Here is a 19,348-nt window from a genome sequence, read left to right as displayed (position 1 = left end):
GCAGATGAATTGTTTTCAAAAAAATTTGATCAGCTAGCTATAACGTCAACCAATTCCATCTACGATTCCACAGACAACGGCTTGATGTATTGATGTTAATCATCACTGAACTCAAATCATATACAAATCCTGATTTGCACTTGTATTCTTTAAGGTGAAAAATGATCTTAGGCCGAACTGAATACAGTTTGTACAATTTACAGAGAATGAATCCTCTCAATATACCTTCTCTACCAGCAGAAATATACAACTACATCTCTTCCTTATCTACCATTGATCTCATAACAGGTATTGACCATCTTCCCAGATGAGCAGTGTAGTTTATACATCGGATTTCACCTCTTCCAGCAGGCCCGTCAGGGAAGTCAATCACACTGATGCTACCAGCATCCAGATGAAATGATCCCATCCACTCTTTTGTCAAATTCAGACAGTGCCCTATCAGTGCAATATGAACTGCAGGATGTCCAACTACCACCATATTTTCCTCTGCACCGGATTCATTACATAACTTGTCTAACAGTGTCTTCCAGACTTTTTCTGATCGATACCATACTTCTGTTATCACTCCATCATCAAGGCTATCTAACCAACCAGGCGTAAGTTGTGGACCCTTTATGGTACCCTGTTATATATGTCATAAAAGTAACAATGAATAAATAAAGGGATTTCAGAGTTCTGTCAAATGATGTAAAAACATATACTAGACCAATATGCAATGAAGACTTCAATAAGACTACAGATTTAGGTTTCTTAAAGAGAACATTAAGTTCTAATTCGACCACACATCAAGTTTACATAGCAGTTTCACAGTGTGGAAAGGGTGTTATCCCGTTATTACAAGTTTAATCTAGTGATAGGGGTACGAACCATTGTATTAACCATAGATGTTTTTTAAACTCGTTTTCTATAAATTTGCAGCTCACATCACACAAGTCTCGCTAAGGTAAAATCTATAAGGTCACACTTTTATTACAAGATAAACATCATGAGGTCATTTCTCAAAGGTCGAAAACAGTTCTTAGTTTGACCTTTTCATTATTTTACGTTTGTATCAAAGTAGCTTGCGAGCAGCTCGTGGCTAAACTAAATCAGAAACTTCGAATCATCAATCTATGATGAACACAAAAATACAAGTACCTACCACATACCTGCCATTGTCAAGGTACCAGCCGTGTTCAGGCTTATTTAGAGGCTCATCAGGTTTTTGTGTGTACAAACCAGTAGTTAGATTACTATGATAAAAATAAAAACAGTTCCTGATTTTGATTTGAGTCAGACGGAATACTAGAGTTTTCTTGCCTTCTTTGATTGCCACAGGATGGATTCTACTTCAAGGTCCTGCAACCGCTCTATTCCAACAGTGCGAAGCACAGATTTGGCACCCAAGCAATCTGCTGCTTCTTGCACCTACAATCATCCCTGTCACTGTTTTATAAATAAAGAATTTCGATATATATAAACTTTCTCATGGGGAGTAGATGTTCAAACTTATTTAAGTGAGTCAAAATAAGAACCTTACCTTGGAGATAGTCATTGCTGTTTCAATAGACGCGGTCTGAGCACTGCAAATTACTGAGCTCACGTTCAAGTCAAGAAGTAACTCTGCGGTTTTCTGGGACTGGGATATGGACATATGGTAATTGGAAATACGTATTAGAATACTTAGTGAGTTTTTGCAAATTATGCAATTAAAATGATGCACTACCTGTATAATCCCAAGCATGTCCATTGGCCCATCCACTGAAGTGGCTATTCTCTTCTGCATAACATTAGGTACTTTCTAAAGCTGAACTTCAGATGAAAATAATTAATAATAAAATGGTTGCATCCAGAGAATATTTGTCTGGTGTGGAAGTTTTGACAGCAGTAGGATAAGATGATTGGCAAAAAGATAGTGTACTAATTCTGTTGCTAATTTTCAAAATATATCCCACTGTAACCACACAAGCATTTTAAGTACAAGATATAACAAGTAATACATTTGCCTCGTGCATGCCTTCTCATGAATTATGCATGTATGAAGTATGAACATATTCCAGACCACGAAGCTGATCAGCTTCAACCAGGAGAGTTTTATGACTTTTATCCAAACTCACTATTTTGCATTTCCAAACCAATTCCATTCCTTGGAGAGTAAAAAAATACAGATACCAGCAAGGAACGATATCTGAATGCATGAGCTTAACCAAATGGTTAGTGGTAGAGTTCTATGGCATTGGCCAAGGCCTGAGATGCCGTCGCGGAATGTCCCATGGAGTTCTCACAGTCAGTCAACATGGAAGCAAATTCTTCCGGACTCCTAGGACAGTCCATTATCAAACATCATAACTGTAACTCAGTGTAGCCAAGGGAATCCAAAAAGTTCTGAAAGTGCAAAGATTGTTTCAATGATTGTTACACGCTCTCAGGAATAATCAATATTTGCAGTCACATAATAGACTTTAAATAACTACAAACGTCAGCCTCATGTCAAGCTACATTAATAAAAAGCACAAAGAATAGACTTTGTGCTACACTGGTGGTTTATTTCAATGCTTTGGATGTGAAGGCAGGGTGCAGGGCACTCAAATAGTTTGTATTAAAAGGTGTAAGCTTCAAGGCATGGAGTGCAATGAACACTAAAATTAAAGACAGTATAACAGGATAGGATTATAAAAAGAGAAACAGAGACAAATTGAATGAAACCTCCACAATAGGTACTAGCTAGGTTGCAAAGAGAACAAATGAAGACCATAAATGAGATTCTGATAATTTATCACTTCCTTCTTCCTCCACCCTTTCAGCTAATTATTCTTCTTTTTCATTTTATTGAATGTTGACTAACTGGTCATTAACATTACGAGTTAAAATAAATATATCATTTGATATAACAATTCTCCAGTAAATAGCTTTAGTACAAAGACGGCGTTGGTGTCTGACACCATTGTGAAATGTTGGACAGAACGACCACTAAAAACCTGGTAATCAAATCCCAGTTACCTTCCATTTCTTTTCCTTTTTGTTTTGTTGGCAAGCAACCCCAGTAACATGTACCACCCTGTACTGTGCCAGATGGGATGGGCTGAATACAGTTTTCCACATGACAAATTCATAGAAAGTGGAAGGTTCTTGCTGTAACTGTTTACAGTTATATTATAAGCGCCACTAGAAATTCCAACACATACACATCATTTGCTTTGTTCTTTGTAAGGAATTCATTTTGTCTTGGCATATAATAATAATAATAATAAAGTTATTTTATATATATATATACACTGGTATTGTGGTCCACGAATCTGCAACATAGTTTTTCTGTTGGAGTTCACTAAGAGGAGGTAAAGTAAGCAATTTGTACAAAGCCCCAAATATTCTTCAATCAACATTATTTACACACAAATTGCAACCCTGTGACATTAAGCATTATGGGAGTAAGAAAGGGCATGAGATATCTGCCTTTCTGAATATATTCTGAGCTTTTATGCCCTTTCATAGTTTCATTTAGGTGTGACTACATGGCCATAATTTCTTGGGGGGGGGGGGGGGAGGGGTGCCGACTAGCAAAGTCAGGAAAACCTTTGGATGATGATACCATAGGTCTGGGGATCGAATGCCGCCAACATCAATAAGTTACTTATCTCATTTAAAACAGGCTTGCCAATCAAAAAATCAAAAAATCTCTGGGGGCACTGTCTCAAATTGGATAGTAACACTGGTTTATAACAAGTTGGCCTTAACATATGATAATATGATAACTATGCTAGCAATAAAAAAGATATGAGAATAGAGGAACTAAATAAAAGAGTTGTTATATTCGAGTTAGACCTAGATATAAATATTAGAGCCTGACTCTTAACTTAAAGATCATATTTTCCATACCTCAATACTTCTCTGCATGGATCCATGACAGGCAAGTATAATCCGCTTACTGGATTTTCTACCACCAGAACTTATTGCTGCTATAGGTGATTTCGGGGTCTGCACTAGAGTTCAGGTGGGTAAGAAAATGAGATCTTTCTGCAGATAATCTTAAATCAATAGGAAAAATGACATAACAAGGATATAAATATACAACTAGTTAAACAATTGTCACAGTTTTCTAGCCACCTTGATTACTTATCTTGGTGAAAGAAGTTTCCTAAAGTTCACTTATATCTTTCTGTTAGAAAAATAGATTTGCACAAATCCATTGAGATATGAATGAGTAATTTGTCTCTCAAGTTATTCCACATTGAGATGAAATGGGTTTCTCTTGAAACAGTACGTAAAGTGAGAAAAACTTTTTCGAAAGGGTGCACTGGTTCAAAACAGTGCATTATGCCGAAAAGGTGCGACCTTTCGAAATGTGCACTGGTTCGAAACAATGCATCATGCCGAAAAGGTGTGACATTTCGAAATAGGCACTGGTTTGAAACAGTGTTTTATGCCGAAATAGTGTGTCCTTTCGAAACATGTGACTTTTCAAAGAGTTGCTTACTTTTTTCCAAGAGTCAATGTGTTGTTTCGAAAAGGCACCACTCACCTATAAATAGTGGATGAATTTGGAGAGAAAGACACACCAGATCACACAGAGTTCTGATCTTTCTCTTCTCCCTATGTTCTTAGTCAAATACTATGTTGTGTTCGCTGATTCTATAGAATTAAAGTGCTAGTTTTCTATAGAAGGAAATTCATTCTATCTTGGGAGACAGTTTCCCATCAACCTTCAAGCACCGTGAGGGGGAAAATCTGTCTTAAGGACATAGTGTATCTACACTAGGCTCGGATTTAATTAAGAAGTACAAGACACTTACAAGACAAAAGATTTGTATAGTTTGGTAATTGGTAAAGAGTAAGTACAATTAAGTTGTATATTCCTAACACTTTCCACAAGAACAATAAAGTTTTGATTACATAGAATCAGGTTTAATGAATCAAGAGGTCAGCGAATGAATTTGTAGAACTTAAGCAGAAGGTCAAGTAGTCAGCTACTCTCCACTTCTCTAGGCACCTAGTGAAGCACTATAAACCACTTTAGTCACATCTCCCACTTGAAATTCTTTCTGGAGCATTAATAAGCAACAATCTACTTTGTGGGCAAACCAAATCTCCGAACTTAAACTCTAGTTTGGAAGTCCCTATAATCAGTGGTGGAGTCATGGGGGGCCAGGGTACCCTCAACTTTCTATAAAAAAAAAATGTAGTTATCACTTATCAGGAATGTAACGCATGAAGCCATGAAGACATCAACCATGAACAAGGACTAGCTCAACGGTCCCACGTGTGGCATACATGGTGCAACTCTTTGAGAAAGACTGAAACCTTGAGGTGTTGCGTAGAGAGTTATTGCACTTTGTTCCTTATTTCCCATCCAAATTTTCCTAATTATGTATATGACGAGTGGTATTGCATTGAAAGACTCATCGGGCATCCATCTCAAAGACTAGATCTTTGGTGAACCAACCAAACAACTTTAAAATTTAGTACCTGAATCTTATCACCCAATCACTCGAGGAAAAAAAAAAAAAAAAAAAAAACTACTCTCTTTTGGTTTAGTTTAATTTTCTACCCGATCTCCTTTGTTATATTTTTTGCCCCAAAAAAAAAAGCACGCACACACACGAGACACCAACAACGTACAACAACAATTTATCATTAATCACTCTAGATTTCCCCACTCAGTTAACTGATTGGTGGTTTATTTTAATTAAGCATTTGATAAAAGGAAAATCGTTTTCCGCTCAAGCAACTTCTAACACAGATAATATTGCACTGAAATAGGATCCTCTTCAAAGGGAAGTTACTGAGAAACTGAGGATGGTGGTGTTGAAGAACCTACGTCAAAGCGGGTTCAATGTGAAAATCATGAGAACTTGACTTGTTTAATAACATGCATTGAAAAAGGTTTTTAATAACATTGATACCGAGTTGATTTTGTAATGCTTCCAGAAGATGAAGAATGATGACAAAAAAGACCACTGATGACAACTATGAACAAGCACTTGTTTAGATTGATTTTTTTTTCCTAATACATTTATTGATATCATTTTATATGATTTTTGACGATTGAAAAAGGTTTTTAATAGCATTGATACCGAGTAGATTTTGTAACGCTTCCAGAAGATGAAGAATGATGACAAAAAAGACCGCCGATGACAACTATGAACAAACACTTGTTTAGATTGATTTCTTTTTTCTTTTTTCTAATACATTTATTGATATCATTTTATATGATTTTTGACGATTGAAATATACTTGTTTTGTGATCGGGTTTGAATTATTAGTTAAAAATAAAATATTGTATTTTTTGGTTGTCTAGGTGGCTCACTCTCACTCAAGTTCCTGGCTCCGCCACTACCTATAATATAGGCTTCTAACGTAGGTCAAAGATGAAAAGTTAATAGGAACAAAAAAACTGCAGCTAATGGATTGTACACTGCCTTTGGGCTTACATAAAACAAGGTTAAGTGTGCTGGACACTGGTAAGGGATGGTTTAGCTTAGAGAATAGGTTCCATTAGTATGAAGTTAGGCACAATGGTGAATGTTAAAGACTTTCCTAAACCATCTTTGTAGTGCTTCTTTCATGCAAGTTTTCAAGAATGTGAATGCTAAATATTTCATGCATGTAAGTTAAACAGAATAAACCTTAGCAGCTGCCAAGAGTTACATACTTTCCCAACAATGTCCCATAATGAAAAAACGGGCAAGACAAAATTTGTCGATGAAGATGAGACTACACATTTCAACTCAGCTATACTGAAAACAGAAATGGTTGGAGCACTTGGGTTTTACCTGATTTAGACGATTAAGGCAGACATGTGGAGATTCTTCTTCAGCTTGAGGGGAAAATTCCAAAACAGTCACGCCGCAATTACTCTGAATTAAATTCCTAAAATACTCAGTGCCCAATCCTAGTTGACATAGAAAACACTTTCTAAATACATATTCAAGACTTGAAGAACTCAACAATTATTTTAACCAACAAAAGAAAAGGAGTGATAGAAAATATGCCAATCGCTGTAGCAACAAGAGCTTGATTAATAGCATTATGAGCAACAACAAGCACAGATTCCCCTTCATGGTCTAAAATCTTAGTCCAGCAGTTTCTAGCACGATCCCACAACTCTCTAACAGGATAATGCCCATCGATATTAAAGTTGGGAGCATCTTTCTGCCATTTGATATAAGCCTCACCAAATTTCTCTTTGCCTTGGTGTTTCAGAAGACCCTAAATCCCATCAAACACAGTCAACATAAAACCATAAAAACGTAATTCAAGATATCAAAATATTGTTCATTAATTATGAACAATAATGAACAAAATAAACTCAACTAACTTGAAACGAGTAAAGGTCAATTTCCCGTAAATCAAAATCAGTTATAATCTCTTGTTTCCTTGTATCCCATATAACCTCAGCTGTTCTTCTTGATCTAGCCAATGGACTGAAACAAGTAACACAATCTTTCCATTAGTAATCACACATAAAAAAAGACGATAAAATTCAATAGTTTAAACATTTAAAACAATGACCTGGCAAAACAGACATCGAAAGTATCGTTTAGAAGCATTTGTCTTGAAATATCAGCTTGAGTTTCACCTTTCTGAGTAAGAATAGAGAAATTAGAACTTCCTTGAATTCTACCTTGCTCATTCCATGTACTCTGCCCATGTCTTACTAACACTACTCTTTTTCCTACTTTTATTGGCGGGAAATTATTCTCTTGCAAACTTGGAGAAGAAGATTTATTTGAAATATAATTCGGTTTTTTACGTGGGAATTTTGGGATTAAAAAATTATTTGAAGTGAGAGCGAGCATTTTTTTTTTGGTTTTTTTCTCTCAGAGGCTGAGAAGTACGTTAGGATAACGGGTAAATCGTGAATCGTGATATATATCGTGATAACTGTTGTTTTAGGAGTCCCGTGCCCAACAATTTTGTGATTTTCATGTGATGCTACGGGGACAGCTGCTGTCTTTTACCTGGCTAACAGCCCAATCGTCTATGGCCACTTAGAAAACATGAAGCAGAAAAATAACCGAAAGATGATGATTTTTTTAATGCTTTCATGCATTCTCACACGTGATTTTGTCCTCCCAATCTACCCTCTCTTTTGTAGCAGGTGTTTTTTTATTTTTCATATAAAAAACAATATAACCCAGGATTGGCCATTTTAATTTCACTGGTTTTGGATATTTGGATGGGTTATAGATTTTTAGATTTTGATGGCCTTGGAGATGTTTTTTTTATTGTTTTTTTCTTTCAATTGCTTCAAAATAAAATGATTATTATTTTATTTTCAAATTTTAATCGTCAAACAGTTTTTAATCTGTTATTTTCTACTATATCCCGATTTCTTTACACATAAACAAAGAGAAGGAGAACGTAAAACCCATAAGTTAGTCCTTGATTTTTTCCCTTTGGATTTTTTTTTTTTTTTTTTTTTTTTTTTTTTTTTTCAAGTTTTGCTTCCATTTTTTTCATAAACCCAACATGGAAGTTCCAAGTTTCATCAAAGCAACTTGGCAACTGTTAATTGGGCTGTTAGCCATTTAGGTGACAGTGTTGTCCTCTTAGCATTTTCGTACATCAATTTGTAGAGATTTTCAAGTAAATATAACCAGAACTATTATAGTCTATTACAGACTTACAGATCCAACATTCTTTACATTTAAATACAATTAGTTTTCACAATCGAATGCGTAGGCATCTTCATCACAATAAAAAAATATTTATTTTCATCACAATAAAAAATATTTATTTCGAATCTCCAAATTCCAAAAGCTCTTCTCATTTATCACAATATTGCAACATTGATACTTATAATCATTGAAAAAATAAACTGTTATTCACAAAATCAACTCCAATGCTGTGTTAAAAAAAAACAAACTATTACCCACAAAATCAACTCCAAATGCTGCTTCTACAACATGTCTGAACCACTCAATAGGTGCATCATTAAAGTAACCCAAAACTGTGCAATAATTTGATCATGCTCACCAATCATTTCTACACATAAACTTTGTGAGGAATGATACAACTTGAAGCAAATACAAATTTAATGGCATAAGAGATTAGGAGTTCTTCATTCGTATTATTTCTTGTTCCAAAATTAAATTCTCATTTCTTGTTCCAAAATTAAATTCTCATATTTTCGACACTTCCTCTACAGTCTCAATCATGTTCCATAGCTCACTAGAATGATTAGAATCTATTTTTATAATGTACTTAATAGTACATACAAGAAAAGAATTGACCCCAAGTATTCACTTTAATATAGGTGGTATGGACAAAAAAAAAATTCTAAACCAGTTTTTACGGATACTACCCGTTCCAATTTAAGCATTATTAACTTTATAAATTGGGGCAGCAAAACACATTTAAACTTCATGTTGACAACCACATTCGGATTTAAGATTACTGAACTACACATGAAAAGTTATTGATTTATATAGGAGAAGATAGACAAAAGGGCAAACATCAACTAATTATTGATAAAATGGCAATATATAAAGTTAGTCCACATTGTTGAAAGTTTGTTGGAGAAGAGAAGAATAATCTGCGGACAAAAAGACAATTTGATTGGGCACTCATGAAATTGCATTGGGCAACTCCCAAAAAATTAGAAATATTATAAATTTGCCATTTTTCTAAAAAAATGAAATGTTTTATGTTGGGCCTAATCCCAACAACAAGTCCAACCGGTCAAACGGTGGTTGAAAACATAGGGTCATTTGAGTGTATATTCAAACGGTCTCGCCATATCGATTGAGTGCACACTCAAATGGTCTCGTCATATTGTTTTAGTGTACACTCAATCGGTTTGCGCGTGTCATTTGAGACAAAGCTATCGAGTTTTTAGTTAGAGGATATGGTTGGATCGTTTGGCAGTCTCGAGTAGGACATGGGATAGGTGGTTTGGAGACTCTCGAAATTGTGCAAGCAATGAAGTTATATAACAAGTTGTACATTTTGGTTTTTGTTCTCAAGACTACAGATTCTCATTCAACAAAACAAAAGTTTGTCCGAAGAAAAAAATGATCTGCTCAATGATGACATTAGCATTGCTGTACAAAGAGCTAGAGCAACGTATTATCCGTATAATTTGAATGCACTGAAGTTAGTTGCTCGCGAGTTTTTATCGGTATTATCCGGCGTCTTCATGAAATGAACAACTGATAACGGTGGATGTGTGCTTGTTACCTTTCAATTGAGATAGATGCATTTGTTGCATGGATTTCCCTCGTTAAATTTCGTAGTTCAAAGTCAAGTTCACAAGTTCTCAAGGCAAACAGAAATGGAGACTGCTGGAGACGATGAAGGTAACTGGTTCGACTTGTTTCTTTTTTGAGCTTGGTGGTGGGCTTGGGCTGGAGGCCGCCCAATAAAAATAAAGAAATCGTATTATTCAAAAGAAGCCACCACGGTCTTTTCAACAGCCCTCTCCCGCTTCCAGTATTTTTTTCAAATTCTCTTCACTTCAATTCTTTCAAAGTCAACTCACAACACAAATGGTCTCTCCACCACAGATAACTAGATAGACACATGTTAATGGTTGTATCAAAATACACAAGAACCTTGTCAACATGTCCAACACCATATTATCTTCTCCAACACTTGCGCTCATTCTACACTACACCAATTCCACTTCCCCAAAAAGACCAATCCAACCAACTATTTACTTCCAATGCAAGAATACAAGAGCTAGGAAGAATGGGAAAAGTAGACGAAGCTCGAAACCTTTTCGACGAAATGCTTCATCGGGACTCTTTTACTTGGAACTCTATGATAAATGGGTATTCTCAAAACGGACTTATAGATGAAGCTAGAGCATTGTTTGATTCGTTTTCTGGGAAGAATGTAAGGACTTGGACTGCTGTTGTTAGCGGGTACGCGAAAAGTGGAAGGATAGAAGAAGCTAGAGAGTTGTTTGATATGATGCCGGAACGGAATGTTGTTTCTTGGAATGCTATGATTAGTGGGTATGTTCATAATCGTGATTTCGTCAAGGCTAAATGTTTGTTTAGTGAAATGCCTGAGAGGAATGTTGCTTCTTGGAATACTATGTTAACTGGGTATAGCCATTGTGGTCAGATGGATGAGGCGTGTTGGCTTTTTGAGCAAATGCGAGAGAGGGATTTGGTTTCTTGGATGGTTATGATATCTGGGTATGTTCATACTGATGAGTATGACAGAGGGTGGAAGCTTTTTTTGAGAATGCACTATAATGGGTTGTTGCCGGATCAGTCGATATTTGTTGTTACCCTTTCTGCAATAACGGGTTTGAATGACCCCTTTTTGATTGGGACGTTGAGGGCTTTGTCGATAAAGACGAGTTATGAAGAGAATGTGGTTGTTGGAACTGCTATTTTGAATGCTTACAGTAGAACTGGGAGATTGAATTTAGCGTGTAAGTTTTTTGAAAACATGCCAGTAAGGAATGAATTTTCATGGAGTACAATGATTTCTGCTTTCTCATGGAGTAACAGATTGGAAGATGCTATTGCTGTCTATGAGATGATTCCAGATCCCAGTCTTGTTTCTCGAACTGCAATGCTTACTGGATATGCTCAAAATGGAGGAATTCATGAAGCAAGGCGATTGTTTGAAGAGATACCGAATCCAAATGTGATCACATGGAATGCGATGGTTGCTGGGTATGCCAAGAATGGGATGTTTGATGAAGCAACTGATATGTTTTCTCGGATGCCTGAAAGAAATTCAGCTTCTTGGGCCGCCTTAATTTCAGCTTTTGCACAAAGTGGACAGAGCGAAGAGGCTTTGAAGATGCTATCTGAGCTTCATAAATCAGGAATGGTGCCAAGCGACTCTATGTTTACCAGTGCTCTCTTTGCTTGTGCCAACATTGGTGCTCTTGAGATGGGTAGACAGCTACACTCCCTCACTATTAAAGCTGGATGTCAGTGCAACTCATATGTGGGTAATGGATTGATTTCCATGTATGCCAAGTGTAGGAATTTGGAAAATGTTTCTCAGGTTTTCAATACAATGAGAGTGAGGGACACTGTATCGTGGAATTCTTTGATTTCGGGGCTCTCCCAGAATAACATGCTTGATGATGCTCGTAGCATTTTTGAAAAGATGCCCAGACGTGACGTTGTTTCTTGGACTGCCATGATATCTGCATACGCACAAACTGGACAAGGACATCTAGCCTTTGAACTGTTTTTTGACATGATGGCCTCAGGTGTAAAACCAAATTCGTCAACTGTGACTGGCCTTCTCGTTACATGTGGAAGCTTGGGTGCGAGAAAGCTTGGCAGACAGATACATAGTCTGATTTTCAAGCTTGGGCTCGACGCTGATGTCTTTGTGGGTAACTCACTCGTAACTATGTACTATAAATGCGGCTGCAAGGACGGGTTCTGGGTGTTTGACGAGATGTATGAGTTTGACATAGTGACATGGAACGCGATACTGATCGGTTGTGCTCAAAATGGGTTCGGAAAAGAAGCTGTAGATATTTTTGAAAAAATGAAAGCTGATGGGGTCCTGCCTAATCAGATCAGTTTCTTGGGCATCTTATGTGCTTGTAGCCATGCTGGGTTAGTTAACGAAGGATGTAGTTATTTCAATTCCATGAAAGATTACGGAGTCGTGCCATTGGAGGGTCATTATGCTTGTATGGTGGACCTTCTGGGCCGTGCTGGGCATCTCCATGAAGCTGAGGAATTAATTGAAAACATGCCCATTGAACCAGATTCAGTGGTCTGGGCAGCACTTCTTGGTGGTTGTAGGATCCATCAAAACGTGGAGCTCGGGCGAAAAGTTGCTGAAAGGCTTTTCCAGTTGGAGCCTCAGAAAACTGGTAATTATGTATTGTTGTCGAATATCTACGCCTCCCTAGGCATGTGGGAGGAAGTGGAAGAAGTCAGGAAGTTGATGAGAGATCGGGGAGTGGCCAAGGAACCAGGAATCAGTTGGATCCAGATCAAGAACAAGTTGCTCTCATTTGTCAATGGGGATAAAAGCCAAGATCATATAGAAGAGGTCTACGCAACCCTGAAGGAGTTCTATGGGCGTCTCAGAGAAGTAGGCTATGTTCCCGACACAAACTTCGTTCTTCATGATGTGGAGGAGGAGCAAAAAGAGAATGCCCTCCTCTATCACAGTGAAAAGCTCGCAATTGGTTATGGTCTACTAAACACCCCTCATGGGACTTCAATCCAGATAATGAAGAACCTCCGTATTTGTGGGGACTGTCATTCTTTTACAAAGTTCCTGTCCAAAGTTACCCAAAGAGAAATTGTCATCAGAGATGGAAACAGATTCCACCATTTTCAAGATGGTTCATGTTCTTGTGGGGATTATTGGTGATTTTCACAATGAACAGTTTTGTGGGCTTGCATAGCAGCATTTCTTCTATGTAACTGCCAAGTGGAATTTTTTTTGCTATGCTGAATGATCACCGCTGGTACTTGTGGAGATTGACGTCTTGAAAGAAAACAGATAATTGCTATGAAGCTTGGAGTACATGTTTTTCAGTGTTTTCATCTCATCGTGACCTACATGTTGTACAAATCTGTTCTTACTCCCTGTTACTGTCCAGGGTTCCTCAAACAATGTGATATCTCACACCGGGTAAATCCATAACCCTTCCTCCTCTTATTGTTTTACCGTTTTCTTGTGGACGTTGATAATTGATATATGTGATGAAGGGCATTGTCACACAAGATCATGCTACCGTACTCAACATCATAAAACCAAACTTCTTCGTCTTCTGACTTCTGGCTTTTGGCTTTATTTATTTATTTATTATTTTTTATGTGTGTATGTGTGTGCACGCATTTTGGATTTTTTTTCTATGTTGCTATTAATATACAATTTACTCTCTTCAACATGCCATTTTTCCGGTTCTTTATCATTGGTAACACTGTTTTTCATGTACCCTTAAATTATGGTGAATGCTTTTGGATAACTTGTTTCACGTCTCAGTTTTGTTTCTGGCATTGCAGTTGAACTTTATTCGCTCCCACTTGATGTCACTGTTACGATTTTTTGTTACATCTAAAGAACAGGATTTTTTGTCTGTGAACGGATGGATGCTTCTGGTGAGAGAACTATGTCAAGATTATTCTTGCGGATCCAGAATTTGCTTGGTAAGCATAGCATGAAGATAATTTGAGCCACATCTTCTGTTTATAATGATATAATTTATTGCTGTTGAAAGAAAATTCATAATGTTATATCCTCTCTCGGTTGATTTGAAGACAATGGAAGGTTGTAATGTTAGAATATGTATTTTCTCATGTTTTGGTAGCTCATTCAAGTGGCTGATATCTGGTCGAACGAAAGTGTTTATTCTAGATTCTTCAATTTGGTGACTTTTTTTGTATTGATGCTCTGATATTATGTATGCTTCACTGCTCTTAGATTTATAAAAGATTTGTGCTTTAATTTGTGGAATTTTCTGTTTTTTCTGTTTACATTTTGTCGATGTTACTAATTGAGTGCTTTAATTCAACAAAATTTCGTCCAGTAGCTTGAATTTTAGGTTCGACTTATTTGAGCTTCTATGCTCTCAAATAGTGATTTAATGTGCATCACGTCTAAATTACTCAAAGTTCAAAGCGTAAATAATGAAGCGAATGAGATCAGACAGTTTATGAACCCTCTTACTTTTACAACTTGGTTAGAATGACCAGAACACAATATTGTTGATGTCTCTATCGGAATACCCAAGGAATAATCAGATCGGCGAATTCTTTTGCAACTTGATTTATGACTTGTCAAATTATTGAGTACGAGGACAAATACACTCAATGTACTGCTTAAACCAAGGATTGAGGATGTACTGCTTAAAAGACAAATTTTTTTTGAGTGAAAATTTTCACAAAATATACAGTATTTTCTTGATTTTATTAGAATCTTTCCCTCCTCTTTAAGTGATTTAGAGTTCAGCCCATTTTTCTTATCTGGGCCCAAAAAGAGTCCAGCCCAAGTCCAATTCATGGACGAAAGTGATTATCTGCTAATCCTTTTTCTCAACTCCATAATGCCAAAAGAAAAAAAATGGCAGGAGCATTTCTTTCCTCAATTCCCTCCATTTCCAAACCCCTCCCCAAACTTTTCCATAATTCCCATTTCACCCCTACCATCTTCCCCAAAACCCAATCTCAAAACCTCAAAACCCCAAGAAGATTTGTCGTTTTCGCAGAGGGTAATAACGGAATAAACAAAGATGAAAAGGAGATAAACAATAAAGAAGAGGATATGAAAAAGGATGAACGGGTCACAATTAATTTCAGCTGGAGAGATTTTCTGAATCCTGATCCCGAGAACATTGTAGCTGTTGGATTAACTGGGGTACTTACATGGGCAAGTGTACAAGTTCTTTGGCAACTCTTTTTCATTGCTCTTGCTATTGTTTTAGCAGCTCTTAAGTACTCTTTTATTGCTGCATTACTTCTTTTTATTCTCATTACCCTTCTTTGAATTATATTGATGTGAAATCTTGTTTTATTGCTTTGTGTATATGTACTTGAGGTGTATGTAAAACCCCAACACTTGTTTTGATGTACATTTGTTTGTTCACAAGTTTTTTCCAGTGTTTGTGTTATAGATATAATTCTGAGGTACTTAATATGTTATAGTGGAGTGAACTATGGATTCTTAACTTCTGTGTTTCTAGGGTCGTGGTACTTGATTTGACTAGATATTTAATCGACGGATATTAGATTTTCCTTGACCTATGGGTAGAAATGGGCACCTGTCTAGACGTCTAGTCATATTTGGCCAACAGAATCGGAAGTTTTTCATAGTTTTGCAAGAATGCTTGAGTGAGAATTGTTGTAACACCTATGCATTGGAAGTTGATGGTTTGGTGATGTACGGAGGTTTACTTAGTAGCTCAGTGAATTTATATTCTTACTTCTGCTTTTGGAAGGAATTTGCTTAAAGACGGTTGTTGAGGTTGAACTATGGTATGTCTGGACTGTCTGGTCCTATTTTTTGCTTTGCCGGTCCTAACTATATATTTTGAAAACACCTGCCACAGGTTTTGGATATTTGACTTAAACTTCATTAGGATGGATGATGCATCCAATGATTTCGACCATTAAGTGTAATGCATCTTCCTGTAGCATGTATTTGGGAATCAACATCCAGAAAATTCTTTATAGGAACTAGGGTGAAATAAGGAACTGTGGTCAGTGGTTAGATTGGTAACTTCGTGTCTTCTTCAATTGGATGATAGAGTAAGTTAAAGTACATAGGTTCCAATGGTTGGCATTCTCTCTGAGTTAGTGTGTTGTATCTGGTCAGTTAATGTGAGTCTCCGTCTATGATGAAGGAAAGGCGAGTATACCTCAACTGCATAGTTTTAAATGACAAGATTTGGCATCTAGCAAGCTGGAAGGGGCCAAATGTATGAGATTCATAGTTTGTGAATGATCCATTGAACCCACTACTCTTAATAAGTTGTAGATTCATAATTTGTTATCATATACTATCTTATCAAGAAATTTCCAATCAAACGTTGAAGTGATGTCACAAATTTTAAACAGTTCCTAATTGGTATGTTTCCAGCTCTGAATTTGTTTGAACAAATCTTCTTAGACTGTTTCGCCTACTGTCTTTCTAATTATGTGGTTGATCATAATTCTCACAAACCTCTAGTACAAATTTTATGCATTGTCGAGTCCAGGTAGTAGCATACTGGCATCCAGCTTTTGCTGCATAAGCTCCACATTCCAAGTTATATTTTGCATTTCCCTTCTAGTGTTATGAACAGTTGAACACTTATCTCTGACCTATTTTCATTAGTGTGTTCCCTGTCCAGTTAATTACCACAGCGTGTTGTCTAATTTCTTATTTTTTTTCTAGTTTTTAGTGTTTTTTTTTTCACAAATCCTCTGTGTGTCTGGTGGCACTTTTATACACGTTAAATTACTTGTATGATGGCTTTCAAAGACGTATGCGTCCTTTCCACAGCATTTCACAACTTCTGCTCATGCCATAATAACCTAGTTGGGTTTTTCATTTTGGCTTATCAGTGGATCAGTTTTACCAAACATTATCAAAAACTTCATTTTTCCGGTGTTGTATCTGATCCTTTCCAAACTTCAGGTTTGCCCCGCTTGCTGAGATTCAGCTTCATTCTATGAACTTAGCTTGAGGAATGCCTAATGGTTGTTTGTCACCTTTGTTGGTGGCTCTCTGTTGTTGTATACGTTTTACCCTAGTGACATGAAGCTGCTTTTATGTACTTAGCACATATGTTAGTTCCTTGTGATGTTTGTTCATTTTTTCTATTGGGTCTTTTCGGGTCATTTAGTTCTAGAACATAACATCTTTCATTGAGATTTTGCATTTCGTGAGTCAGGTAAACGTTCTTAGTTAAGTGGATGATGTTGATCTTTTGCTCGATGACCTTAAAAGGATGTAAGAACTTCTCCTCAACTCCTCATGATAGACCTACTTTTGGATGCATGATCCAGCAAGTTCCTCTGTTTAGTTGATAGTAGTATGTTGCTTGCTGAAGAAGCTCAATAGTTTAATTTTTTAGGCATGCGTGGTTTATCATCAACTTTGGTGTGTCTTGTACTGGTCATTGCAGTGACATGCATTCACCAGAACCTGTTGTTGGTATTACCATCTACCCAAGCCAGTCTTTAATACTTAGGGTTGGAGAACAATTCTTGGGTTGTTAGAGGTTTTAGTCAGACCTTAACAACCAAATATGATGATATTCGTAGCTGCCTGTTTACATAATTTATATATTTGATAACTTGTTTGTATCAATTATTAATGACGTAGTTTCCCACGGAAGTCATCCATCCTAAGTTCACATTCTTTCCCTGTCAGTAAAACGTTATGGACTTGATCTATTTCCCTGGCATTTATTTCCGTGTTTTTGGGCATTAGTAAAATTATGTGGAAGTTATTAAGGGGCTATTTGTTTTTTTGGGTTAAGTGATAAGAGGGTCTTATAAGACCATGTGTTATAAGAGGGTCTTATAAGATGGTCTTATAAAATGGTTTGTTTTTTATTTTAAGTTCCTCTTATAAGCACTTGTAAAAATAGAAAAAACAAATACATGACATCTTATAAATGGTTATTTGACAAATATAACCCTACTTTACATCACATTCAACTTGAATATATTAATTTGAAACAAACGTATAGTTTGATTTTCGGTTTCAAATCAATTTTGATAATTAGAATATCGATTTTAGGAAACTACCTTAATTGGCGATGGTAGTGGTAGTGATCTTAATAGCACGGTGGTGGTAGTAGTGGAGGTGATAATATTAGTTTTAATAGCACGGTGATGGTGGTGGTAGTAGAAGTGGTGGATGTCTTAATAGCACGGTAGTGGTGGTGGTGATAGTCTTAATAGTACGGTGGTGGTGGTAGTGGAGGTGATGATATTGGTCTTAATAGTACGGTGGATGTTGGTGGTGGTAGTGGTGGTTTTAATAGCACAGTGGTGGTGGTGGTGGTGATAGTCTTAATAGTACGGTGGTAGTGGTAGTGGTGGTGGAGGTAATGATGGTGGTGGTGATAGTGGCGGCAGTGGTGGTGGTGGTGGTGGTGGTTTGGTGGTGGTGGTGGTGGTGGTGATGGCTAGGGTAATAAAGTTATTTGGAAAATAAGATAATGAAAAAGGAAGAAGAGAGAAATGAGGCTAGAAGTATATGGATGGGGGTGTTTGAGTCATTTTTCAAGTTATAAGATTTATAGAATTGAAATAGATCCAATTTTGGTACTTATAGAATTGGAGCCTCTTATAAGACATTTCTAGTAGAATGCCTCTTATAAGAGGCAAAAAACAAACCAAAAAAATGTCCAAAATCACTGAGCCACATCTTATAAAAGGTTATAAGACCTGGAGGTCTTATAAGAGGCAAAAAACAAATGGCCCCTAAGAATCAGATTTATTTCCCATATATGATTTAGAATTGTAATTAGTTTAGAATTGTAATTAGTTGCGTCCCAAACTCCTGGTTTTTGACAAAAAGAATACAATTTGAATTGTACTGACTTGAGGTTTGTGATAAATGGTGGGAAATATATTGGCACCTGAAGCAGAAAGTTCATTTCGATCTACTTCAAAGTTCAAACTAATGTTTGCAAGAACAACCAGCGTGTCTGGTACTCTGGTTGTCTTTTTTATGCATATATGAAGTATGAACATAATATTTTTATGAAAATTGGAGATTGAACCGAGTAAGATAGATATTGCTTTTGAAAAGCGTTTGAACTGACAGCTCAGCCAGTTTGAGAAATAGCAAAGTTAAGTTAGAGCATCTTTAGCAGAGCAACCAAAAAAACACCAAAATTTTGAACCAAATCAAACACCAAACCAAAAAAACACCAAGCAACTTTAGGAGCAACATCGAAAAAACACCAAGCAACTACGCGGTT

The 19,348-nt window shown here is 36.7% G+C and overlaps 1 protein-coding gene and 1 pseudogene across 3 annotated transcripts; one reads left to right on the top strand and one right to left on the bottom strand.

Moving 5' to 3' along the window:
• Positions 1-65: 65 nt before the first annotated feature.
• On the bottom strand, positions 66-7,839 carry LOC147482733 (phosphoglycerate/bisphosphoglycerate mutase family protein). Of its 2 annotated transcripts, none has more exons than XM_086581561.1 (9): positions 7,492-7,839; positions 7,298-7,403; positions 6,928-7,188; positions 6,753-6,836; positions 3,859-3,957; positions 1,709-1,762; positions 1,523-1,621; positions 1,303-1,410; positions 66-625 (listed from the first exon to the last, which is right to left on the bottom strand). In XM_086581561.1, the coding sequence occupies exons 1-9, from the start codon at positions 7,776-7,778 to the stop codon at positions 251-253; spliced, it is 1,473 nt and encodes a 490-aa protein (XP_086437687.1). In that variant the 5' UTR covers positions 7,779-7,839; the 3' UTR covers positions 66-250. The 2 variants fall into 2 exon arrangements, with proteins under 2 accessions (XP_086437687.1, XP_086437688.1); XM_086581562.1 differs by having other exon boundaries at positions 6,753-6,871; positions 6,972-7,188; positions 7,492-7,838.
• Positions 7,840-10,371: 2,532 nt separating this feature from the next.
• LOC147482732 (putative pentatricopeptide repeat-containing protein At5g52630 pseudogene) lies at positions 10,372-14,385 on the top strand (annotated as a pseudogene). Its single transcript, XR_015205696.1, has 2 exons — positions 10,372-13,560; positions 13,935-14,385. The product of XR_015205696.1 is annotated as a putative pentatricopeptide repeat-containing protein At5g52630 pseudogene (transcript).
• The last annotated feature ends 4,963 nt before the right edge of the window (positions 14,386-19,348 follow it).

This window comes from Coptis chinensis, chromosome 8, assembly GCF_015680905.1.
Source record: "Coptis chinensis isolate HL-2020 chromosome 8, ASM1568090v1, whole genome shotgun sequence".
In the NCBI taxonomy this organism is placed as follows: Eukaryota; Viridiplantae; Streptophyta; class Magnoliopsida; order Ranunculales; family Ranunculaceae; genus Coptis; species Coptis chinensis.
The sequence above is the reverse complement of the archived record's forward strand: the minus strand, read 5'-3'. Positions and strand labels throughout refer to the sequence as shown.